This window comes from Armigeres subalbatus, chromosome 1, assembly GCF_024139115.2.
Source record: "Armigeres subalbatus isolate Guangzhou_Male chromosome 1, GZ_Asu_2, whole genome shotgun sequence".
NCBI lineage: Eukaryota > Metazoa > Arthropoda > Insecta > Diptera > Culicidae > Armigeres > Armigeres subalbatus.
Genome location: NC_085139.1, coordinates 54,561,514 through 54,583,010, shown reverse-complemented (window position 1 = coordinate 54,583,010; position 21,497 = coordinate 54,561,514). Strand labels below are relative to the sequence as shown.

General features: G+C 38.4%; 1 protein-coding gene and 1 long non-coding RNA gene across 7 annotated transcripts in view; both read left to right on the top strand.

The window, feature by feature from the left end:
* Positions 1 to 10,375: 10,375 nt before the first annotated feature.
* LOC134208401 (uncharacterized) lies at positions 10,376 to 10,798 on the top strand. Its single transcript, XR_009978647.1, has 3 exons — positions 10,376 to 10,503; positions 10,575 to 10,634; positions 10,704 to 10,798. It is a non-coding gene; the product is annotated as an uncharacterized LOC134208401 (long non-coding RNA).
* Positions 10,799 to 11,929: 1,131 nt separating this feature from the next.
* The window catches only part of LOC134225630 (ubiquitin carboxyl-terminal hydrolase puf), a 49,224-nt gene continuing 39,656 nt past the window's right edge, over positions 11,930 to 21,497 (top strand). Inside the window, exons 1-2 of one of the 6 annotated variants that reach the window (XM_062705897.1) lie at positions 11,930 to 12,167; positions 13,479 to 13,844. In XM_062705897.1, coding sequence (XP_062561881.1) covers positions 13,802 to 13,844 — 43 coding nt within the window. In that variant the 5' untranslated portion in view covers positions 11,930 to 12,167; positions 13,479 to 13,801. Of the gene's footprint in view, positions 12,394 to 13,459; positions 13,845 to 21,497 lie in introns of all 6 variants that reach the window. The other 5 variants (XM_062705892.1, XM_062705852.1, XM_062705862.1 and 2 more) reach the window with 5 other exon arrangements.

The following is a 21,497-nucleotide window of genomic DNA, read 5'->3' as shown; positions in this document are numbered from 1 at the left end:
AACAAGCTTAATTTTGAAACCAGAGATGCAAAAGTACAAGCAGACGCACGTTTTAAACTATTTAGTTGTTCGAAAAAACTTTTTAAAGCACATTTTCTGCTAAGCGATGTATGTGCAATATTTTCAACAATGATGTTACATCGTTTTGAAAAAAAAAAAGATTTACATTTTTAATTTTCATGTAGCTTTGAAGATATACACATTTTTAGTTGAATTTGATGCCAACGGGTTGAATTTGATGTTGAAAACGGGTTTGTTTACAATTTGCGACATACGACCTGTTTGTTGGCAGCCTGAAACTTATTCCTTGACGATATATTTTTATTTTTCCAATTTACCTATGTATGTATTGTCGCCAAGAGGTGTCTCACAGCCATCGATGGCAGCGAATTTCAATCGAAATAAAGTCGATTTTTATCAGACGGTACTATTTGATCAATACTGCAACACATCTTCTACGACACTGAACTGTAATTTTTGTCTAAGCAACCATGAATTTTGCACGTTACCAATGACATCAAATGCGTTGTTTATTTTTCCATCAACAAATCAGTGGGCATGATTCCTGATTCATCCATTATTTTTTGCACTAATTATTAATTAACTGTTTCTTTATTTCAGTATTTTGTTACAAAAGTACCTATTCTTCAAGACGGCATCATCGCATTCGCTTGGTTGAATTGTTAAAACAAATACGTGTTGAATATACTATTCCATACATGTTTAGCTGCCGGCGGCTGCAAATATGATATTTTTTTTTATCCGATTCTCAATAAGTATATATACAATTTCTGAATTCCGAATATGTTCTTCATTGTTCCATTGTGGAAACATTTCCATATTCTAAATCGCTGCACGAAGATATATTTTTTTATTTTCGGATTACCAGGATCGTGGGTATTTCGACAGCAGTTCAGTTTGGTCTGAGAGTAATGTAGGATTCAGAGACAAAGTTGCTCAAGATGACTACAGCGTCTGGCGCTTAAACACTCACTTAAAGCCGAGCTAAAAGCATCAATTTGGGACTGTGGATGTCAGTTGATAATACAACTGACTCAAACATTTCTCATAGTTCACGGGGAGAGATGGCATTGAGACAATTTCAACCCAAATAAAATGATTTCTCAACTCTCTATCATTCCATTGAGTAACGACCACTTCAGTTCCATACAATTAATTACAGGAAGCAGACCAAGATATTTGGAAGCGTTGCTACTGTCCATTTTACGGTTGAGAGCCAAAATCCATGTATTTCGTTACGGAAAAACATGACCTTGCTTGGATAGCTCTATGCCTTCTCTCGGTTCCAGCTTCAAAAAGTCTAGCAATTGCAGGCGTTTCCACATTCAATACGGTACTTCGGCAATCACTGTCACTGTTCGATTTGACAGGTGGTATATTTTGGTATAATCGTCGCGTTGCTAAAATCAGCTATAGGTCTTGGAATAAATTCGATTTACATCGAAATAAAGTCACTTCGGTTGCTTGGTTCATTTCCAGAAAATAAATTCAATTTATTCTATGTGAGACACCCCTTGATTGTCGCGCTCTTCTTAAACGCTCAGTTCTTCGCGGTGGTAACGCGCAAGCAAAGATTGCGCAGCAGCGCGTCCATAAGCTTTTGCATAGGGTGCGAGTCTATGCTGTTAAATTTAATCAGCCGCCGAATGGGATTGCCATAGCTGAATAGCCGCCGTGTGTAAAGTAAATGGGCGCGCTCCAGCGCAATTCAACGGAGGCTGGTTGGGATGATCACGATCTGAGTGTTTATCTTGGGATGCATAATACATACAGTCAATAAATTAAACAAAAGAAATTATGGTAAGTATTCAAATTTATCACATTTTGCTTCCTAATAATTCACGCATAAATCATACAGATAATTTCAACAGCATTTTTCAATTTTGAATTTACAGATGGAATGCAACTCCGAGTACATGGACCATTACAGGATCCGTCAGAGATAGATCCCTTATCTCATCAAGCCCTTTCAAGCTGGCGAGCCACCTAAGATGTATGATGTAGGCTGCTGCTCCTTCAAGTCCGCAGATGTTTTCACATAGTGCCAGCTCTGTGATAGTGTGCTTGTGCCATCGAGAAGATGTGGATATTCCGACTGTTGCCACTAAGGGAGTCGAATTCGGTTCGAACAAGTTCCGGACTGTGCGCCGTTGATGGCATTCTGTGTTCTGATTTGACACACACTGCCATCGTGCCATTAGATTTTGTCAAGCATCATATGAAGGCCAGTGCTGATGAATACAAGATTCTGCTCCACGGGTTCAAGGTCGCTGTTGCTCAAGAGAGCATCCACGGTGAGGCCAAGGATGGGCTCCAATGTTCTTCGAATACTAGGTACAGGATCCCGGATAAAAATTTACAGTAACTTGTATGACATAACCCATTGAAATACAATAGATTGTGTGGCAAACAATACAAACTATTGTACGCCTATTGTAAAATGTTCATGGTTGTAAAAGATCTTTATTGTACGTCCATTAAAATTACAATATATTTAAATGTTACCGATTCATTCTATTATATTTTTATTGTTTGCTTATGTTTATTATTGCTCATCCAAAAACTAAACAAATTTTAAAAGTATTCGGTTTGGATGATCTGGAAATCCGTCTAATGTAATTGTATTAATATAATTTTGGAATATTTCATGGATTTATTATATTGATGAAATAACAATTGAAAACAATAAAATTACAATAGCTTCTCAATTGAATAAAAATGTTATACCGATTCTCAAGTATATATTTTCATATTGCAGGTCTAGAAATGTTATGCAATAAAAAAAATTAATTCAAAAAATGAAAGGGAACAAAAACTTTTGCTTATCATTTTACTCGGAGAATGGCTGAATTCATTTGAGCATGTACAGTTTTGTTTATTGCAGGTTGCAGTGGAATGTCAAAATGCATGCAATCTGGCTAGCAAATGTTGAGGAACGCCTGAACATCTTGCAACCAGTGTTGTTGGCAATTAAGATAAAAATGTTTTTGAACTTCGTAAAACAATATTTTTCAGTCTTGGAGGAGTTAAATAAAATCTTTGGTTTTTAGCCACGCTATATTCCAAGAAATGTTCAATTTTCAAAACAGTAAAATACTTGTTTGAACAAGACAAATTTCACTTCAAAAGCATATTTTTTGATTGTCGTAATTATATAATTAAAATCATTCCTGAAAGTCTGGCATCACTGTTTTTGGCGCGCATCGAATAGAAAAGCTCGACGAAAACAAACGGACAGCTTTCAGCTGACGTCTAATCGTCCTTCTCTTTCAAGCTCATAGGAAGGATAGGATTTGACACAAAAAGTTGACAGCTCGCTGCTTGCATTTTGGTCGGAAACTTCTTGCAAGATCTTTGCATTTCGCGTTTTGGAAGAAATTTGCAATATAATTAGTGAAGAGATGAAAATAATTAAACTCTATGGTGCAGAAAGTGTTTTTTTCATTATTGCGCATAAGCCCCAAAATTTTATTCCCACCTTTGGGTTTCCGCGCCGAGCACTCAGCGCCAGACGCGGCGACAAGGAGATAGTGGTCAAGTTGGTACTCCTGATTTTTTGACAACTGATGTCGATTGGTTGTGTGAGTGCACCGGTGTCAAAAAATAGAGCTTTTAGCTGAAAATTTAGTTGTCAAATGCACATTTTGACAGAAATATACACTGAGCTGATTTACCATCTAAATTTTATGTGCAATGCACATATATTTTTGCAATCAAGCTTTGCATATAATTTTTATTGGTTCTGCCCATAAAACTGGAGATTATTTTTCCTGTTGAATTTATGTGCAATGCATACACAAAATAATTGTACAGTTAATGTATTTCAAATGAGTTCTTTCAATATTTTTTATGTGCGGCTGCAGATATTATTTATATGCATTTATTTAACCTAAATGGATTCTGATTATTTTTTTTCAACTGGAAATCAGACAAAAATAAAACATCATCTGCAAACAAAAACTTGCTGTTACTTTTATTGCATTTATTCTTGAAGTAAACATAATTTAATCCAGAAAATCGTATACGAAGATAGGAATATGCGATACTGCACACACGCCGCTTTCAATGCAATCTCCCGGGTATGATGTCATCATTATTTCAAAGCACAACCAGCGAGATAACCTGCATGTCCTGCATCAGATGGGGTAACCAAACACTTTTCACATCTCCTGCATCGGATGGGGATAACATTTTTCACAGATTGGCGACAGATTCAAGTCACCATATGATCCTCCATTGCTAAACTCACGGAGTCTTTTGAACTCCCAATAGCATCGAACTGCCGTATCGTTCAACGCATGAAACGAGTGAAATTTTTTTCCATTTGAATGGCATTTGCTCTGTAGCGCTTTAGCGATAAATTGGCACCGCATAAATGTTTCAAATACATGGCCGTTCATCCAGTACACGTTGATCTGATAAAGTTGAAGCTGAAAATGAAGATGAAAGGCCATGAATATCAATTCATCATTAATTTAAACTGCTTACCTTTTTTGTCCAGATGGAAATAAGTTTGTTCAAGCCGAGTCGAGCCATCACCAGGCAGCCATTTTGATGTTTGGAAAAAATGAGCTTTTCATTGTGCGCTCTTAAATTTTATGTGCGGGAAATGATATTTATCAACTATATGTCGGTGCAGATAAAATTTATTGGCAAGTTTGATAAACTATAAATGAATTACTCTTATATTGTATAAGTTTTGATATTGTATATCAATGTTGGCAAACGAAATTCAAATGCTGCACATATAATTGAGCTAAAGCTAGTCGAATCTATTCTATATGATTAACGCACATAAAATATAATTGCGATTTGATCTCAGTGTAGATGTATGAGTGAATAAAATGTGCAAATGCTCTATCGCGGAAGCAGTCGCTGAAGACAAGTGTCAATGGTTTCAGTGACGAAACGAAAAGTTTTAATGAAAAAAGCAATACAGTTTCTGCTGCTGGGCAAGCGGTAGATCCGTATAGTGATCTACCATTGACGAATACATAGATACAATGACTAAACGGCTTCTGTAACGTGGTAAGTATTTAAAGTGTTAGTGCGCGTTAGAACATCATTACTGGGAGCGAGTATTTTGATCAGTGCTGTCATTTTAGATTAGTCACTCTTTTTCGCATCGGTCACTAATTTCGGTTATCATTTTGGTGGCTGCATTCCGTACCGGTGACGTTCGACGTTTGATAGTTCATCAAATAGCAGCGCTGTTAAATTTGGTCACCTGTCAGCTGCGCTACTGTTTTAGCAGCGCGTTTAGTAGCGATCGGTAAAGTGTCAAGTAATGATATTGCGCTGACAAACGGTTTATACTCACCACCGGTAATCGTAATCTTAGGGTGCGGCCAGAGTAGACGCGAAGTGCGATGCGAAGCGAAGCGTCCATATGATTTGACAGCTCCTTATTTTTGATTGTTATTCCCTTGCGTACAATTTTCGCGCGGCGTCGCGTAGACGCGTCTACTCTGGCAGGCCCCTTATAAATACTACATTCAAAAGTTCAATCTACACAATGCACGCAGTGGTTCATCCCGAACAAAAATTAATAAATAAATTATCTTCATAATACCTGATGACATACCTGGTAACATGTATCCTTGTTCCTTTACAGAAATGAAGCTTATGATAAATAAAATACTGCTGCTTGCTGTTCACTGATTCAAGATCGTTCAGTGGCTACCATTGGCCAATCTTACCAACGGGATATAATAAGAACTGATGCAGGTATTTTTTTCTTTTCTTCTCGACGTACTTCTAATAAAACTGACATTCTTTAATAATTTACATTTTTCACAGGTTTATGCACCCGTAGCCAAGTAACAGCAATGCGAGTTAAAATGAGTTAAAATCAAGTTTTAACTGAATTAAAATTAATTTGAAAATAAAAAAATTGTAAAACAATTAATTGTATTGTATTTTTATTGTAATATTGGAGTATAATGTATTCTAAATCCTGTTGTATTTCTATTGTAAAACAATAGAAACAGTAATTGAAAACATTTAAAACACAATGTTTTCTATTGTTTTGTCGCTCGAAATCATCCCATTGAAGAACCGTAAAATCAATTGTTTTGCTCCGAATTTTGTATGGAAATTTTTTGATTTCTTTATTGTAAAGATATATAACAACCCCTTTTTAATTGTAAAAGTCCCATTTACCATTCATTTTATCGTGGAAAACCATTATTTCTCATGTGATTTTATTGTCAAAATTCCATTATATTCAATGGTAAAAATAATGTTTTAAATGGTGTTGTAACAATAAAATTTATGATATTTTAATGATATTTTTTATCCGGGATGCTATTAATTTTGATCTGTGTGAATTATTTAAAATTCAGTACGCCAATATGATGAACAATGTGTATTTGACTGGATTCTTCACCGACATTGCCCTGTCGCCATTGAAAGCTGCTTAAATCAAGATTCAGACAACTCGGCTATGCCGACTGCACCAAGCGAGAACAATAATTGATGGTCACATTTGCCGCACAACCCGGCTAAGAGATCCAGCACTATCAATGTGGCCATGAAGCTCAGTTTCATAGGCATGTGGAATGTTCTGATGCCGCACATCATCATGACACAATGGTGCCAACACTCCCCACCCACCACCAACAGAGAAACCCATTACTGGAAAAGAAGCTAGGAGTTAAATAAGTGTATATGTAGTGAATGGTTGAAGCAAATTGTGATTTGGAACCTGTCGTCGAAGCTGTGAAGTGTAATGGGAGTGAGGCGAAACGTGTATCGTGCAAACCGGAAGTTAAACTTTTGTAAGGTAATACAATAATACGTAATAAAAATAATACGGAAAAGTGTACTTGAGTTACTCGTCATCATTTGAACATATAATGACATCACGATTCCGTAACTAATATGTGATTATGTATTATATTAAAAAGCATTACAAGTAGGAAAACATTCGTATACTTATTTAAGCATAACGCAGTTTCCTCTCTTAGTCTTAGAATTATCCCAAGTAACCACGAAGCATTAATTCATGCATGTAATCAATCACAGATCAGCATATTAAATGCTAATTGCATTAGATCAGTTTTACCGATGTAAAGATGCATTTATTCATCGCCTGTCAAGCAGTTCAGCGTTACGAATGCAGCGATGCATTACATATGTTTTATTTCAACATGTCAAAGTAATAAGGCATTATTTCGGTCGTAAAAGGGCCTTTTTCCACTTTAAGTCAACTGTAATGGCTGTATCCAGCTTTTTATTATAGCAACGGGTCAACTATGGTAATTCATTTTGACATCTGCTGTGTACGGATTTTATAGTATTTATCATCCTAGTAACCTTCGTAGATTGCTCGGGATTAGCTGAACAAGTAAAACGTCAAAAAATTGACTTTGTTTTGAAACCTAATGACCACCTATTTTAACAATTATTCATATTTTTTTATATTTTGCCGCGTATTGACTATTTCTTTTTTAGATCGATGATCATTCGAAGCTTGAGCCGAAGCCAGGTTAGCCGGAGCATGGTGAAATTGATGGAATTAAACCATAAGGGCAAACCGTAAAGGGAAAAGAAAAGAGGACATTCATATGGCTGCTCAAATTTCTGGATTGAGTGCCAAAACAGTCCTCTGACTGAAAACAGTAACTACTTTCCATTTTTTTCCGGTTGTAAAAAATATCCACAAATTTTAATCATTTTAAATTGAGTTCCACCATCCCTCTGCTTTTTTTCACGATCCCTAATTCTAGATGACTAGATTCATTTCACCTCCAGATAATCATATTGAAACAGACAGCCTACCGTTTTTCCGTTTCACTTTGTAGATTGGAGTTATCCAGTACTAGTGTTACCTCTGAACTTGAACGTCTTTCGGAAGCTGTTACTATACAAATGGGGGACATTCTGACAAACTCGCTGAGATAAGTTCAAGATCCAACTTTTAAAACAAGCTTGTAGTTAAAGGATACGACATCGACCATAATTATTAATTATAATAATCTCTGAGGACCTATTTAGTCCATTACCAGTAGCTTAGGAAGGCATGAACGAGAACACAATGGATGTATATCTATCTTAATGACATGGGAATAGCTGGTAGCTTTGCCCACCATATTTCAGCATTCATAATTGGTTAGACTCAAACAATCTCCAGTTCCTTGCCGTTCTACTATTACTCGCCACAAAACCTCATGAATAAACCCACGTGAATAAGTTCGAAGTGGTAGTTTATTTAGAGACCATAGCCCTAAAGGTAGCCCCACACTTCGGGACATTTTTACCGAATTTTGGTCCAATTTTCCGTGACGGTATTACGTGCATCCCCCCCTTTTCAAAATACATTGGAATAAAATTCGTGGATCAGCTTAAGATGTGGAGTTACCTTTATCAGGTAACGCTTTTCCTGTAAAACGCCAGCGAAACACCAATGACAAATTGAGTGTATCGTAAAACAGCTCTCGTCCAATGAACGTATCCTTAATCTGAGATGTGAGACACGTCTACTTCAAACGAACTCGAGATCCCAAATCCTTGACCTTACGAGTTATATACCCAGTCAGTAAAACCATTTTGCTGATTGTAGTACACCTAAAATAACAAAAACAAAGATAAATGCATGCCAAAATAATTAATTAATTAAGGACGGCTTGTTAGGTTCCAATTAGGATACTTTTCCAAATAAACATGCAGAAAATTTTCGCCTCGTAAACAGTTTTGAACGAAACCTAGGCAACAATAATTGTACCATAAGAATTGTACACAGCTAGTGTCAAATCTTTATTACCATAGTTGATTTATGGCCAGCGTAAAAAGCTGGATTATTTGCAAGCATATATAGCTCCATGGTTACTTGGGATGTATCAAACATTGAAATATATTACGGCGGTTACAGTACTAAGGTCGGAGGAACTCAGTTGTCCTAATGGGAAATACAAAACAAAATCAGTAGAAAAGTTATTCTTACAGAAGTGGGAGGATCTATCGAGCGTTTTTTTTGGCGGAAAAAGTCAACTGTCGGAACAGTTGATTGTAGGTAACTATAATATTAATAAATATAGGAACCCTTGATTGGTGTTTATTTTATATACACCAAATGTAAATCAGAACAGTTACTAATAAGGCATTCAGTCTACGAATTGTATCATGTTATATAGAGTAATTGTACCGATTTGTCCACGGCTCCTAATTTGGAAGTTTTGCGCATAACTTCGAAAATGAATCACCTATATATACACCCCCCAACGCAGTGGAAAGGAACAACGACGGTAATGGTAGAATTTGATAGTTAGTCCATTCCATCTAGTTTCTGTCAAATATTGCCGTTACTGTCACCAATCCATTCGATTGGATTTTTAACTTCTCTGCTGAAAATGATCGATCACATATTGTTTTTGATAGGTATTTGTAGTTAATTGTAGTTTATTGATATGAAACGCTAGTGATGGTAAGATGTGTGCACTGCGAGATTTAGATATTATTTATTGAATTTAATCAAGAATGTGATAGAATGATAGCAGATGGCATAGCAGAAAACTTGTACATCAAATCTAATCAAAGTTTAAAGTATAATGTATGTATCAATTCTCAAAACCACTTCCAAAGTTAGATTTAATTTGCAAATTTGGTGGAAGATCAAACATTTTTATCGACTAACCAGGTTTTCATCTGAGGCAAATTCAAACTTATTTTATACAGTAATTTTGTATGGATATGGGTTCGTTCCGGGGTTCCAGAACTGCCCAGTATTCTAAGTGAGCAGCTTGGGTGTTATCTGAGAGGTGTAATGACTTCGCTGCTGTTGTGTGCTTGAGGAGCTTCAAGTTAGTTGGGGTGTTCCTTTTGGCAGGGTTCTTGGGAGCACACTTGCCGCAGTACTGGCAGGAACTATTAGTTCCTGGTACTGGAATTATTAGTTCCTGGTACTGGGATCAGTATTTATACGATAGGTCTTATGTTCAACGGCATCTGTCAACCGGTCCGATGTACATTGACGAATGTACATGTCAAATGGAAAACAGTCGTAGCAGCGTAGTCGAAAGTAACATGGTGCTTGGTATAAGGTCGCATCGTTTAGGTCGAATGTATAGTACATTTTTTCAAAACGACGCAAAATAATTTTATGATCAAAATATTAGTTTCTTGTGAAAAAATCATGATGAACTTATAATAGTTCAATAAAACGATTTTATTTGAAATTTTACGTGACAAATTTTGACAGATTTGATTTATTTTAGTTAAATAACATTTAATTTTCCCTTTGGAAACATTGTCAATCGTTTTCTCCGAATGTTCTAAGTTGCACATTCGACCTATTCAAAAAGCAGTCTAGAAATATGCGATTAACATATTAGTTCAGCAATGTTGCTTAAAAGACCACAGCATTATTTTCCCGTGTAGCTGTTGTTGATTTCGTTAGAAAAAACTAGTTCGGTAGAAACAAAATGTTCCTTGTTCAGTTGTTTTTCTGAACTTTCTACTTACTTTTTGTACTTAAAATCATTGGTAAGTAATGAAATTTGTGTAATCCATTCAAATGGTGTTAAATAACAATTTTTTTCTTCAATTCTCAACAGTTATGGTTGCGAAAAAGTGTGGAAGAAGAGCTCCCTTAGTTCCAAAATTACGTGATATTGGTAAGTATTTTGTTAATAAGATACTCTGCATATTATAGTGTAGGGATTTTCCTCCTACGTGTTTTGTAGGTAAATTTCGGATTCTTTTGCATGCAGCTTCCCGGATGCCCAAAGAAAAAGCAAAGACAAAGCTGGCTCAATTTTACTTTGCGCATATTTTTTTTCAAGGAGATCAAAATATATATCTTACAAATAAATAACTAAGTTGTATATGGTTGTATGTTGTATTCTTTTTTTGTGAGAGAAAATGATAACTAATTTCCCTTTACTATAGGTAAGGTAAGGGATACGGTGTGCCGATTTTTTGTCATATAATTCTACTATTTGCATACTATATTTCATATTGTTCTCACCTCAAACACGGATTATAACTGGACCATGCCACATGTTGTATTATGAAATTAATGTACTGAAAAATGCCCTTTTTTAAGGCCAGTATCGACTTAAAAAGTAGAGAGGTTACGGAATTTTGGTCAATATTACCAAGAGGAATTTCGACAACTCATCTGCATGGAGCAAATTGTCACCTTTACTTAGGGATCGTACACTTATTACGTAAGCAATTTTTCTGGGTTTTTCGACCCCCTTCCCCCCATGTAAGATTTTTTTCATACAAATGATTTTTTATTTATATGGAGCGTAAGATATTGACCGACCCCCCCTCCCCCCATAAGTGCTTACGTAATATGTGTACGGCCCCTTACGGAATAATCGAGCAGAATATTTTTCCGAAAGTAAAGTGACCGCTCCCATTACTTTGCGTGGGAACCTTACAAATGCCAATTTTGTGTTTTGTTCTTTTCATGTGGATACTACCGTAAGAATTTTGTTTCGATTCTTTACTTTTCCGATTCAGTGAACGGAATTTAACATGTGCTTGAGATTGAAAAAGAAATTTCTTTTGAACACGATACCAACCTTTATACTGTAATTATACTTAACCGCCCATTACTCGTATGGTCGATTTGCCAATAACAACATACCATACTGTGAATATCATTTATGGTGAGGTTGGTGTATCTTTAGTATAAATAACAACCAGAACAGTAGAGGTAAAGTTATTTATAGTCATGAACGTTTTGAGGAATAATCCACATATGGTTCATGATTATGCGGGTTGCTGGTTTTGGGCAAATGGTTCCAAAAAGGGACAGCGAGATGTCTTATCTCATCTCAGATTCTGGCAACTGCTGGAAAAATGTAATCACATCATCGCTTCGCCCCTCGTCGACAACAGTTCGATGTGGCAACCCGAACTGTCAAAGTCGCGGTCTCTCGCAAACCGAGGAGTCCACACACAAAAAACGAATACGTCGCGAAAAGTAGCAACCGAGTAGTGAGAAGAGCCACACACAAAAGTCCTGTGCGCTGATTGCTGAAGTGGAAGATTAGGGCTGAGAAGAAAAATTTTCCATCGCGTTTTTCACCGATTTCCTGTGCTAAAATTCACCCGTCGCGTATCGCAAAATGTTGACCGCGGTCGGTCCGGTTCGAATTCGGTTGCGCTGCCGCTGATCACGTTCGCTTTGGCCGGTAAAAGTGCTCTTCTTTCTGGGTCATCGTCGTCGCCGAGAAAGAACCTAAAGTTTTTTTTTTTTTCCTCCTGGCTGCTATACGACGGGTCGAGAGACAGGAAGAAAGAATACACACTCAAAAAATCGGTGAGGAGAGGGCTGACTGCTACAACAGTCTGGCAGCGAACCCCAGTGCGATACGCAATCCGAACTGTACGGTGGCGACATCTGCGAGCGCGAAAAGTGTAAACATACAGTTTCATGATGTTTATTCGGTTCTACATTATTTTGAAATTTAATTGTATCGCATCTCAAAGTTGGTACATTGGCGCGGTGTAGCTTGTCTTTGCATTTGCACAATATTTACAATTTGATGTGCATATGCATGGTGGTCAATACCCGGGAATATAGGCAATTAACTTTGATTGAACCTACAATCTTAAGTCAAATTACCATTTCTGCATTTTTATGTCATCAAAAGCTTAAACTCATTCACCTTCCATAGTCAACAGTCTGTTTTAAAGCTAAATACGAAAATAGACAGCATCAATTTTCACTAATTGGGCCAAAGTGTTCGATTTTGGAAGCCTAGTGCTCACTAATAATATCTCGTATCTGTCAAATGGATCGTATGAATCTCACCAAATCATAGATGAGCCTTTTTTCCAACTGTCTAAGACGAGTTTAGTACTTTCCATTTAATTTAGCTACTTTTTGTTATCTTTACAGACTCGACTCGAAGTCGAAGAATTTTTAAATTATCATTAGTTGGTGTCGATGAATCTACCAAAATTTCAACCTTCGGAAATGAACATTTTCATAATTTTGGAAAGTGCAACATGTTTGAGATCTCCAACTGTATACATTTTGGTTACCACCATAATTTCATGTTTAAAGTTAAACTTGCAAGCTGCGCTGATCAATTGAACTAAAAATTATCTTTCGATTGGCATGCACCCATCTGAAGAATTCTGCGTTTTAAATTCACAATGTTACCACCATATCAATAGTCGAGTCGTGGGTTTGAATCTACCCGAAGATTGTAGTTTTTCTCTAATACTTTAGCTAAAAATATTTTAAATATATATATATTTTTTTTCCTTGACTTAATGTACAGTGTAAACTAAAAAGTTGTCGTACCCAATAAAAATTACAATTACAAATTTAGTATATTTTGATTCAGACATATCAAATCAGATCAGATGCAATTGCTTTAGAAATGTGAGCCAAGAAACAACTTGCATGATGCAACGATGCAACTGTTGTGTTTACATTTTTTTCTCTATCATGTCTCCCATTTTTAACTGACAGTTCCGCTTTCCTATCGCAGTGTAGTGCAAAATTTGTAGTGTGCGTGTGTCTCCTCCATCGGTGAGCCCGTGTGCGCGTGTGTGTGCCCTCAGATAGCACCACAAAACAAGAAGAAAGAAGAAGGAGGAGGCGAACACTAGTTTTTACCACCCCCCGGGTCCGGCGCCCGCTACAAACTGCTGCTGGCTGACACTTCGGTTCGGTGTTCGCGATTTTGGGAAACCAAGTTACTGGTGCGAGCCGGTTTCATTCGTAAGCAGTGTTTGAGCCAATTACGGCCGGAGCTGCGAACCTGTGTGGTGGTGGTTACTGCAGAGCTCGGAACCCGGCTCCGACGGAAAAATGTGCGATGTTTGTTCGGGATTCCTGAATCTTCTGGGGTCATGTAAGTATATTGCAGGAGGGCACTGATGTTGTACCAACACATGCTTGGCTTGGGGTGTAGAATGAGTCGCGGGTTTGCGTGTATTTGTTGGCCATCTTTGAAAATTAGGGGTTTTCTATTACAATAATAAAGATGAGGGCTTAGATTTTCGATGCGATGATACGTTAACTTTGTATTAAATTTTGGGACCATTCAAACATTTTGCAATTTTCTGAACAGCTTGAGAATGTTTATTTTAAAATCTATTATATGTTTCTAAACCGTTATTGGAAATCTTGTAGATTAAAAGCAGTCCTAATACCTCACTGGTTAACGTGGCACCTTCTAACTTGGGATCTAGGATAGACATGGGCTAGTTCAGTTCTAGATATTGTTATTCAATTGAAAAATCAAGCTCTTCTAGAAAAAAAGGCTAAAAATGATTTAACTATGTACAATATTTCATAAATGCTGGGATTGCTTTTTACGCGGTTTGTGTTTGTCTATTTCTGGCCTTTGGATTCATCAAAACATTGAGTTGAGCCAACGAAAAAATCGAATTAAAAATCAGGTGGTATTTGTAAAGATGTGGGTATTAATGTAAACTAAAAAATTTATAAAACTCATCCGCATCAAAAGCGACCCCAGTGTATTCTCATTTGGATAGATCACCTTTCTCTTTTTTAGGAGGGAATAAGTTAAAACTGAATCCAAGCTTCTTCTTTTCGACCCTCTGTAGTATGTACGTTCTGCTAACTGAAATGTTCTTCGTATTCAGTCTTTGCTACTGATAACAGTTGAAGCATTAATATTACTTTGCCTTCGCGGATGGCTGCAAAACTCGAAATAAACTTAAACGTATGCATGGATTTAAATTTATGGCGGTTGATTCACAACCTTAGTATTATTAACTACAGCTTAGACTAAACATTCAGTGTTAAAAAGAACAAATTTTGATTTAGGTAACTCTTCGGGAACTGATCTCACTGGTCGTTCAAGGAATAAGCTCGTTTATTATTGTAACTGAACATCTTTTCTAGTTTCCAGAACATTGTAAATTAATGTCCAAGTCGGGTGGTCGGTACCTATTTTCCGGGTATGGCAATCAACTTTGATTGAGCTGATCTTTTCTAGTTTCAAAATGGTTTTGTAGTGCTATGCACCAAGCTGGGCAAAAGAATAGAAGATTCCAACATAACAGCCATATTCAATGTCGTTCGCAAGTTTGCTGTTCGTCAGTCTGAGCCTACCAAAAAAAAAGAACTTAGGAAAAGAAAGTTTGTTGTGCCAACTACAGCCAAAGTCACACAACGAACAACAACAAGGCTGTCCTACTCATTTCAAGCACCTGCAGGACTATGACTATGAGACTGCCCCAGGCACAATGGTGAGAGTGTCTGCAGTACCTGCCCCAGAGCTTCAAGGAAACAAAATAAACCCGATACTCTCCTACTACCAAACTATCCAGGAAAAACTCTCACCCTAGATCGTCAACTTTGTTCACCGCTGAGGAGATTTTGTTAATCGTATGGTTTCGCACCGATGACGGATTTCACGAATATTTGCCGTATCAACTGTTGATGGTAATATAGAGGACTATCATGATTGCAACGGGTAACAGGAAATCAGGGTTAGATTCCGGAGAGAGCCTGAGTAATGCCTACCACATCCAAAAAAGGGCGCCAGGCGCGTTAAGTCCCTAATCCCGACACGGAGAGTTAGTGACGAGAAATAACGATGTAGGCCTCTTTTATGACGTCTTATAATTCGAGAGCAAGTCTTGTGCCAGCATCCGTGATTCGAGCTTCACTAGCGTTTATCAAAATCGTTGTGGTTAAAATATTCAAAGTTCATTCTTGTCCAACACGAGTGCTGCTCCAAATGATGGCAGTATAGATCACTGGATTGCTGCGACTATAATACTGGGAGCGTCTTCATAAGACTAGAATAGAATAAACTGTGCCACTTGGCAATTGGAAGACGCTACATTTCGGTGCTCTCCGTAGCTTCCGGGAAACTAAGATTTGGTTCCGGTGGTAGTAGAGTAGCAAATTGGACCCTGCGGTCTAATTAGATTTAACTCGGAAAAACCATGTCCATAGTTATTGAAGTAAGACAGATTAATAGCTCAGTCACATTAAGGGTCTGTCTCAATTGGATAATTAAACTGAAATTAAACTTAAAAGTGACATTTCAATAATTATCGAATAACCCTGCTTCCAGAGCAAGATTACTTTTGACAGATATCGAATCATTTTCCATCGATGTCCTATTGGAATTGCTGGGTAGCACCAGCCATTCTTATAACGGGGTGATTTTTTAATTTTTTAACTGTCACTTTTAAGTTTAATTCTCCAAATGAGACAGATCCTAAAGGTAGTGGTGCATGACTGTTCTTAGTTTGTGGAATGATTTGTCCGGTTAATTCCGATAACGAACGTGACCAAACTATACTCACTCAAAGCTGCTCAACAATTTGTTGTTCCACAAAAACTGCACTAGTTTAAGAGTGAATGAAAACTCGACGAAGGAGGAGGAGTGACAATTCTGGTGAGAGATCGAATGAGTAACGGTAATAAGCCACCGGAACAAAATTATCCTCACTGAAAGCACAGAGCACCGATTCATGCACTTTGGATCGATGCTAAAGAACGTGGACAATCAATGGCAAAACATATTCTGGAAGCTTGCCCCCAGGCTACAGAACACGCTCAAGTCGACGGTACTGCAGTCCACCACAGAAAGTAGACGATCATCTTGCAGTGAGCCCACCACAACGAAGAAAGTTACTTCGGTTCGTTTTGCAGAAATAGGGTAATTCGCCAAATGTTGAACGGCTAATTTCTTCGCCTATTGTTGAACGCACGTGCATTTCTTATGGGCGTTCAACAATAGGCAAGAATTTTAGTCGTTCAACATTTGGCGGTTTCCCCTAAGTGTAAAGTGTGTGAGGATGTCGGAAGAAGCACAGAATGAACACTACCATGTTCCGTTGTTCAATGGCATGCTGATATCTTTGGAGGATGCTCGCAAGCGAAGTGATTGGAAAGCGGTTGTTAATGAAGAAATGGATTCGTTACTGAAGACTTGGTCGTTGGTCGAACTTCCCCCGAGCCGTTCGCCGATCTCTAGCAAGTGGGTCAGAAATACGGTTTCGATTACAGAGAGACCTATTCGCCGGTAGCGAAACTGGATACGCTGCGGACAGTGCTGGCCTTGGGGATGGCGGTCCACCAAATGGACGTCAGGACGGCTTTCCTGAACGGGATTTTAAAAGAAGAGATATTTTTGTCACTACCGGAAGATTTCCAGCAGGAGGGGAACTGCGTCTGTCGTCCAATGAAATCAATCGGGCATGGAACGAGCGTTTCGATATGTTTGTGCAGGATCGCCTCGGTTTTAAGCGAAGTCAGAACGATCAATGTTTGTATATACGCGGGATTGGAAAGTACAAAGTGATTCTCGTGCTGTATGTCGATGACATTCTGATTATTGTCAGTTCTTCGTTGCGAGCGTTGGAGATTGTTAAGGCCTGTCTGTCCAGAGAGTTTGAGATGACGAATTTGGGCGAAGTGTTTCTTAGGAATGCAAATTGACCGTGACATGAAGAATGGTGTTCTGCGTATCAATCAACGGAAATATCCTAAGAAACATCTGCAGCGGTTTGCGATGACCGACTGTAGCCGGTCGCAACTCCTATGGAGACTCGATTGAAGCTGATGAAGGGTCAAAAGACTGCCCAGACAGAGAAGCCCTACCGGGAATTGATTGGCTGTCTGACATACGTTTCTGTGACATCAAGACCGGATTTGGCTTCGACTGTTAATTTTTACAGCCAGTTCCAAAGTTGTCCGACCGATACACACTGGGTGTACTTAAAAAGAATGATGCGCTACATACGAGGAACGCTCGACCTAGGGCTGGTATATCTGGCTAAGGAGAAGGCGCTGATAGCTGAAGTGCATACCGACAGGAGATCCGTTAGTGCTACCATCTACAAACTGTCGGTTGGATGACTCGCAAACAACAGACAGTTGCTCTTTCATCTACCGAGGCTGAATTGAATGCACTTTGCAATGCGGCCTGCCATGAGATTTGGCTGGTACGTCTTTTAGTTGAATTAGGTGTCGAACAGGCTGGAACCGTCTCGTTTTTCGAAGACAATCAGTCGACGATTCGTATCATTGAAGAACCCAAAGATTTCGGGCGTCTGAAACACGTGGACGTGAAGTATCGTTTTCTTCGAGATTAGGTAAACCAAGGGAGGATCTGTTTGAAGCACCTTGAGACAACTCGTCAACAAGCGGACATGATGGTTGAGGAGTGTTTATCCATCATCCTCAATCCTAATTCTGCGTGTGACCTCTCTGTCTAATTGTCCATTAAATAATTACTAAAAGTGCTTTTTCCATCTGCTCGGTCGGTCAATAAAGAGGTTACGGATGGGAAAGAACGATTAAACCGGAGAAAATACGGAATAAAAGATAAAGCACATGTATTCAGTTCGGTTTGTTTACATGGAATGAATTTTGATATTCTTGACAGTTGAGTTTGTCGATCGGACATTAGTCCGCACACGAGTGTGGCTGGGTTGCTAGATTAGTTGTTGTACCATTAACACCCCTCCTCAACCACTAGATCACACCAGCCCAATGCTTGCACGATGTTGTTGAAACGCCTTTGCCGGTAGCCCCTTGGTCATCATGTCCGCTTGTTGACGAGTTGTCTCCATGTACTTCAAGCAGATTCTCCCTTGGTTTACCTAATTTCGAAGAAAACGATACTTCACGTCTACGTGTTTCAGATGCCAGAAATCCTTGGGATCTTTGAGGATACGAATCGTCGATTGATTGTCCTCGAAAAACGTCACGAATTCAGCCACCTAATTCAACTAAGAGACGTACCAGCCAAATCACTAATACTTGACGAAATGAGAAAAGCTGTTCGAGAGCTAAATAACGGTAAGGTCGCTGGGAAGGATGGAATCCCGACCGAGCTACTAAATGATGGGAGTGAGCAGCTGAACGAAGTGATTAAAATGATTTGGGAGAGAGAAGAAATGTCTTCAAGCTGACCATCAAAGCCTCATATGTTCTATCTACAAAAAAGGGTACAGATTCGGACCAGATGTTTACTTTGCGACAAATCCCTAATAAATTTCCTGAATACAACCTGTGGACTCATCATCTGTTTATGATTTCAAGACAGCGTATGACTCAGTGAAACAGAAGGAACTGTGGCATATAATGCTAGAATATGGCTTTCCGGCAAAGCTTATTAAGCTGATCCGTGCGACGCTGCATGGATCCAAATCAAGCGTCAAAATATGTGGTGAGTCATCCGGTTCGTTCGTGACGTTAGATGGATTAAAGCAGGCGATGCTATTCAACATAGCTCTGGAAGGTGCAATTCAAAGACCTGCTGTACAAAGAAATGGAACCATCATCAACAAGTCTTACATGCTGCTTGGTTTTGCGGATTACAAATTACAGAGAGACCAGAAAAAGTCATGTTTAGCAGAGAACCTGGAAGGCAAAAAAATGCTTTGGATGTATCCGAGGTTACGGATTTCACACTACTGTCATTGAACAGGCAAGCGTATCCTCTGGGAGAAAGAATCCCAAGTAGGAGCTTGTGCATGACTTTGAACATAAGCGAAAAATCGCGAAGCAAGGCAGTCATTCGAACGCACTCGATCTGTTAGCGATGGGGAGGGTCATTTGATCAGAAATTGCGATTAGTTCCGGCGAATGAATATCGTCGAGAGGCTGAAAGAGATAGAGAGGCAGGAACTGTGCGGAGTCTATCTAAACAAACTCGGTAGTCGTCGGTGGATCAGGAACATCAACCGCTACGAAAACGAGTTCCGTTGTGTAGAGTTGCTAATGTCCGCAAAGTGCTTGAAGGAGATGTTTCCGCTGTTGAACACTTCTCGGACAGTATCGGAGTTGCAAATACCCTAACCGAATGTTCGATACGTGGAGATATTCAAGCGGTACACTCATCTTGTTGGGTGGGGTACCAGTGAAGCATTTCCCGTCAGGGTTGCCAACCATCCTTGTCGGTTCGTATAACCTGCATCAGTTTGCGGGGATGTATTCGCGTGTTGTTAGGTCAAACGAACCGATCGCCGGCGCCGTGCGATCGAAGATAGGCTGGACGATATATGGATCCGAGAAGCTAAGAGCCCGTTTCTGAATCTCCACTCTATCCTGCCTTTGAGTAATCAGAAGCTCCTTGATTGGATGAGGAAGCAGTATGTGCTTGATGAGGAGCCGGCTGCATCGTTCACTGTTCCAGAACTGGCGGAAAGGAAGCGTACTAGAAAAAAAATTTGAGGCGACAACAACGCTAGTGAACCATCGTGGTGTCTACCCCTGAATCTGTACAAGCCTCGCAAAGTGCGTCTGGTATGTGATGCAACAGCATCGATGATTGGCACTTTTAATTTTTTGATTCTTTATTAGAGAGGTTTTTAGCCCTTGAGTGCTTCACCTCTTTTGATTGGCATTTCCCAGCATTCGGAGCTGCTCAAAGGTCCAGATATGTGAGTTTTCCTTTCAAGTGTCATCTCCCAACAAACAACGCCAAGCTACAAATAAGCATCTAAGTCGAATAATTGTTTATTTGTATTATTCATGCTGAATAAAATGGATGCTGAATAATTCGCTAGACAGATTTCATCTCAGCATTTGATTCAACTAATATTCGACTTGGCCTATTTAGGTATTTGTTTACAACCTTTACTTGAGGTCGAACTAACGTTTTAGTTTTATCACATTTCAGCACATTGGGGAAGTTCATCAATGTGCTGAACTAATGATTTTCAAAATTCTCTGTTCGACTATGATGTGATGCTCTAAAAGGGTGGTGGAACTGAGTTTGAATATTAGATTAATAAGCAAGCATTAGACATCCTTCTTAACCGTTGTTCTTCTTAACCATTGGATTTCACCTTTATCGGATCTATCGCACAGTGGGAGAAAACATGATAATAGTTTATGCTTTTTCCGTTTGAAAGAAAACCGTGATGGCTTGAATTGATAATATAATAATTTAATTTATTTATTTCTGTTATAGATTTCCTATATATTAGTTGTTTTTATATGTAAATAAATATCAATATAAGTAGTTATTTACTCGCTGCATGGGTGGTATTGATGGCGGAATAATAGCGCAACCGGTTATTCAGAGTATCCGAGAAAGGTCGAACATAAATTCATTAAATTTTCATAAACTCCATCATTGGAGACGAATTTTATTTTATTGTTTTGACATTATTTTCTTATATTTGTTCCCAGTGTTGAATGGTTATGACTGGCTGAACAATAGTTGAAATAAAAATCTTGTACAGTTATTAACAAACTGTAGTTTGACAGATTGACTTGTTGATTAAGAGTCCAATTATGATTCATATTCAGCCATACGATTATTTATGTTTTGCGTTGAGTAAGCCATAACTTACAAATCAAGGATGGCGCGGATGGCAACGTTACCGGCAGATAATCAAATGTCAGCAGTTCGAGACCCGATTTAGGAAAATTTTAAAATGATTATATGAAAATATCAATTGCAATACGTTTTATGGAGATCTTGATCATGTTACTCTCAATGCGTTATTATTTTCGAAGAATTTACATGTAGCTGAATTAAGGCTGAGTAAAATGCTTATTA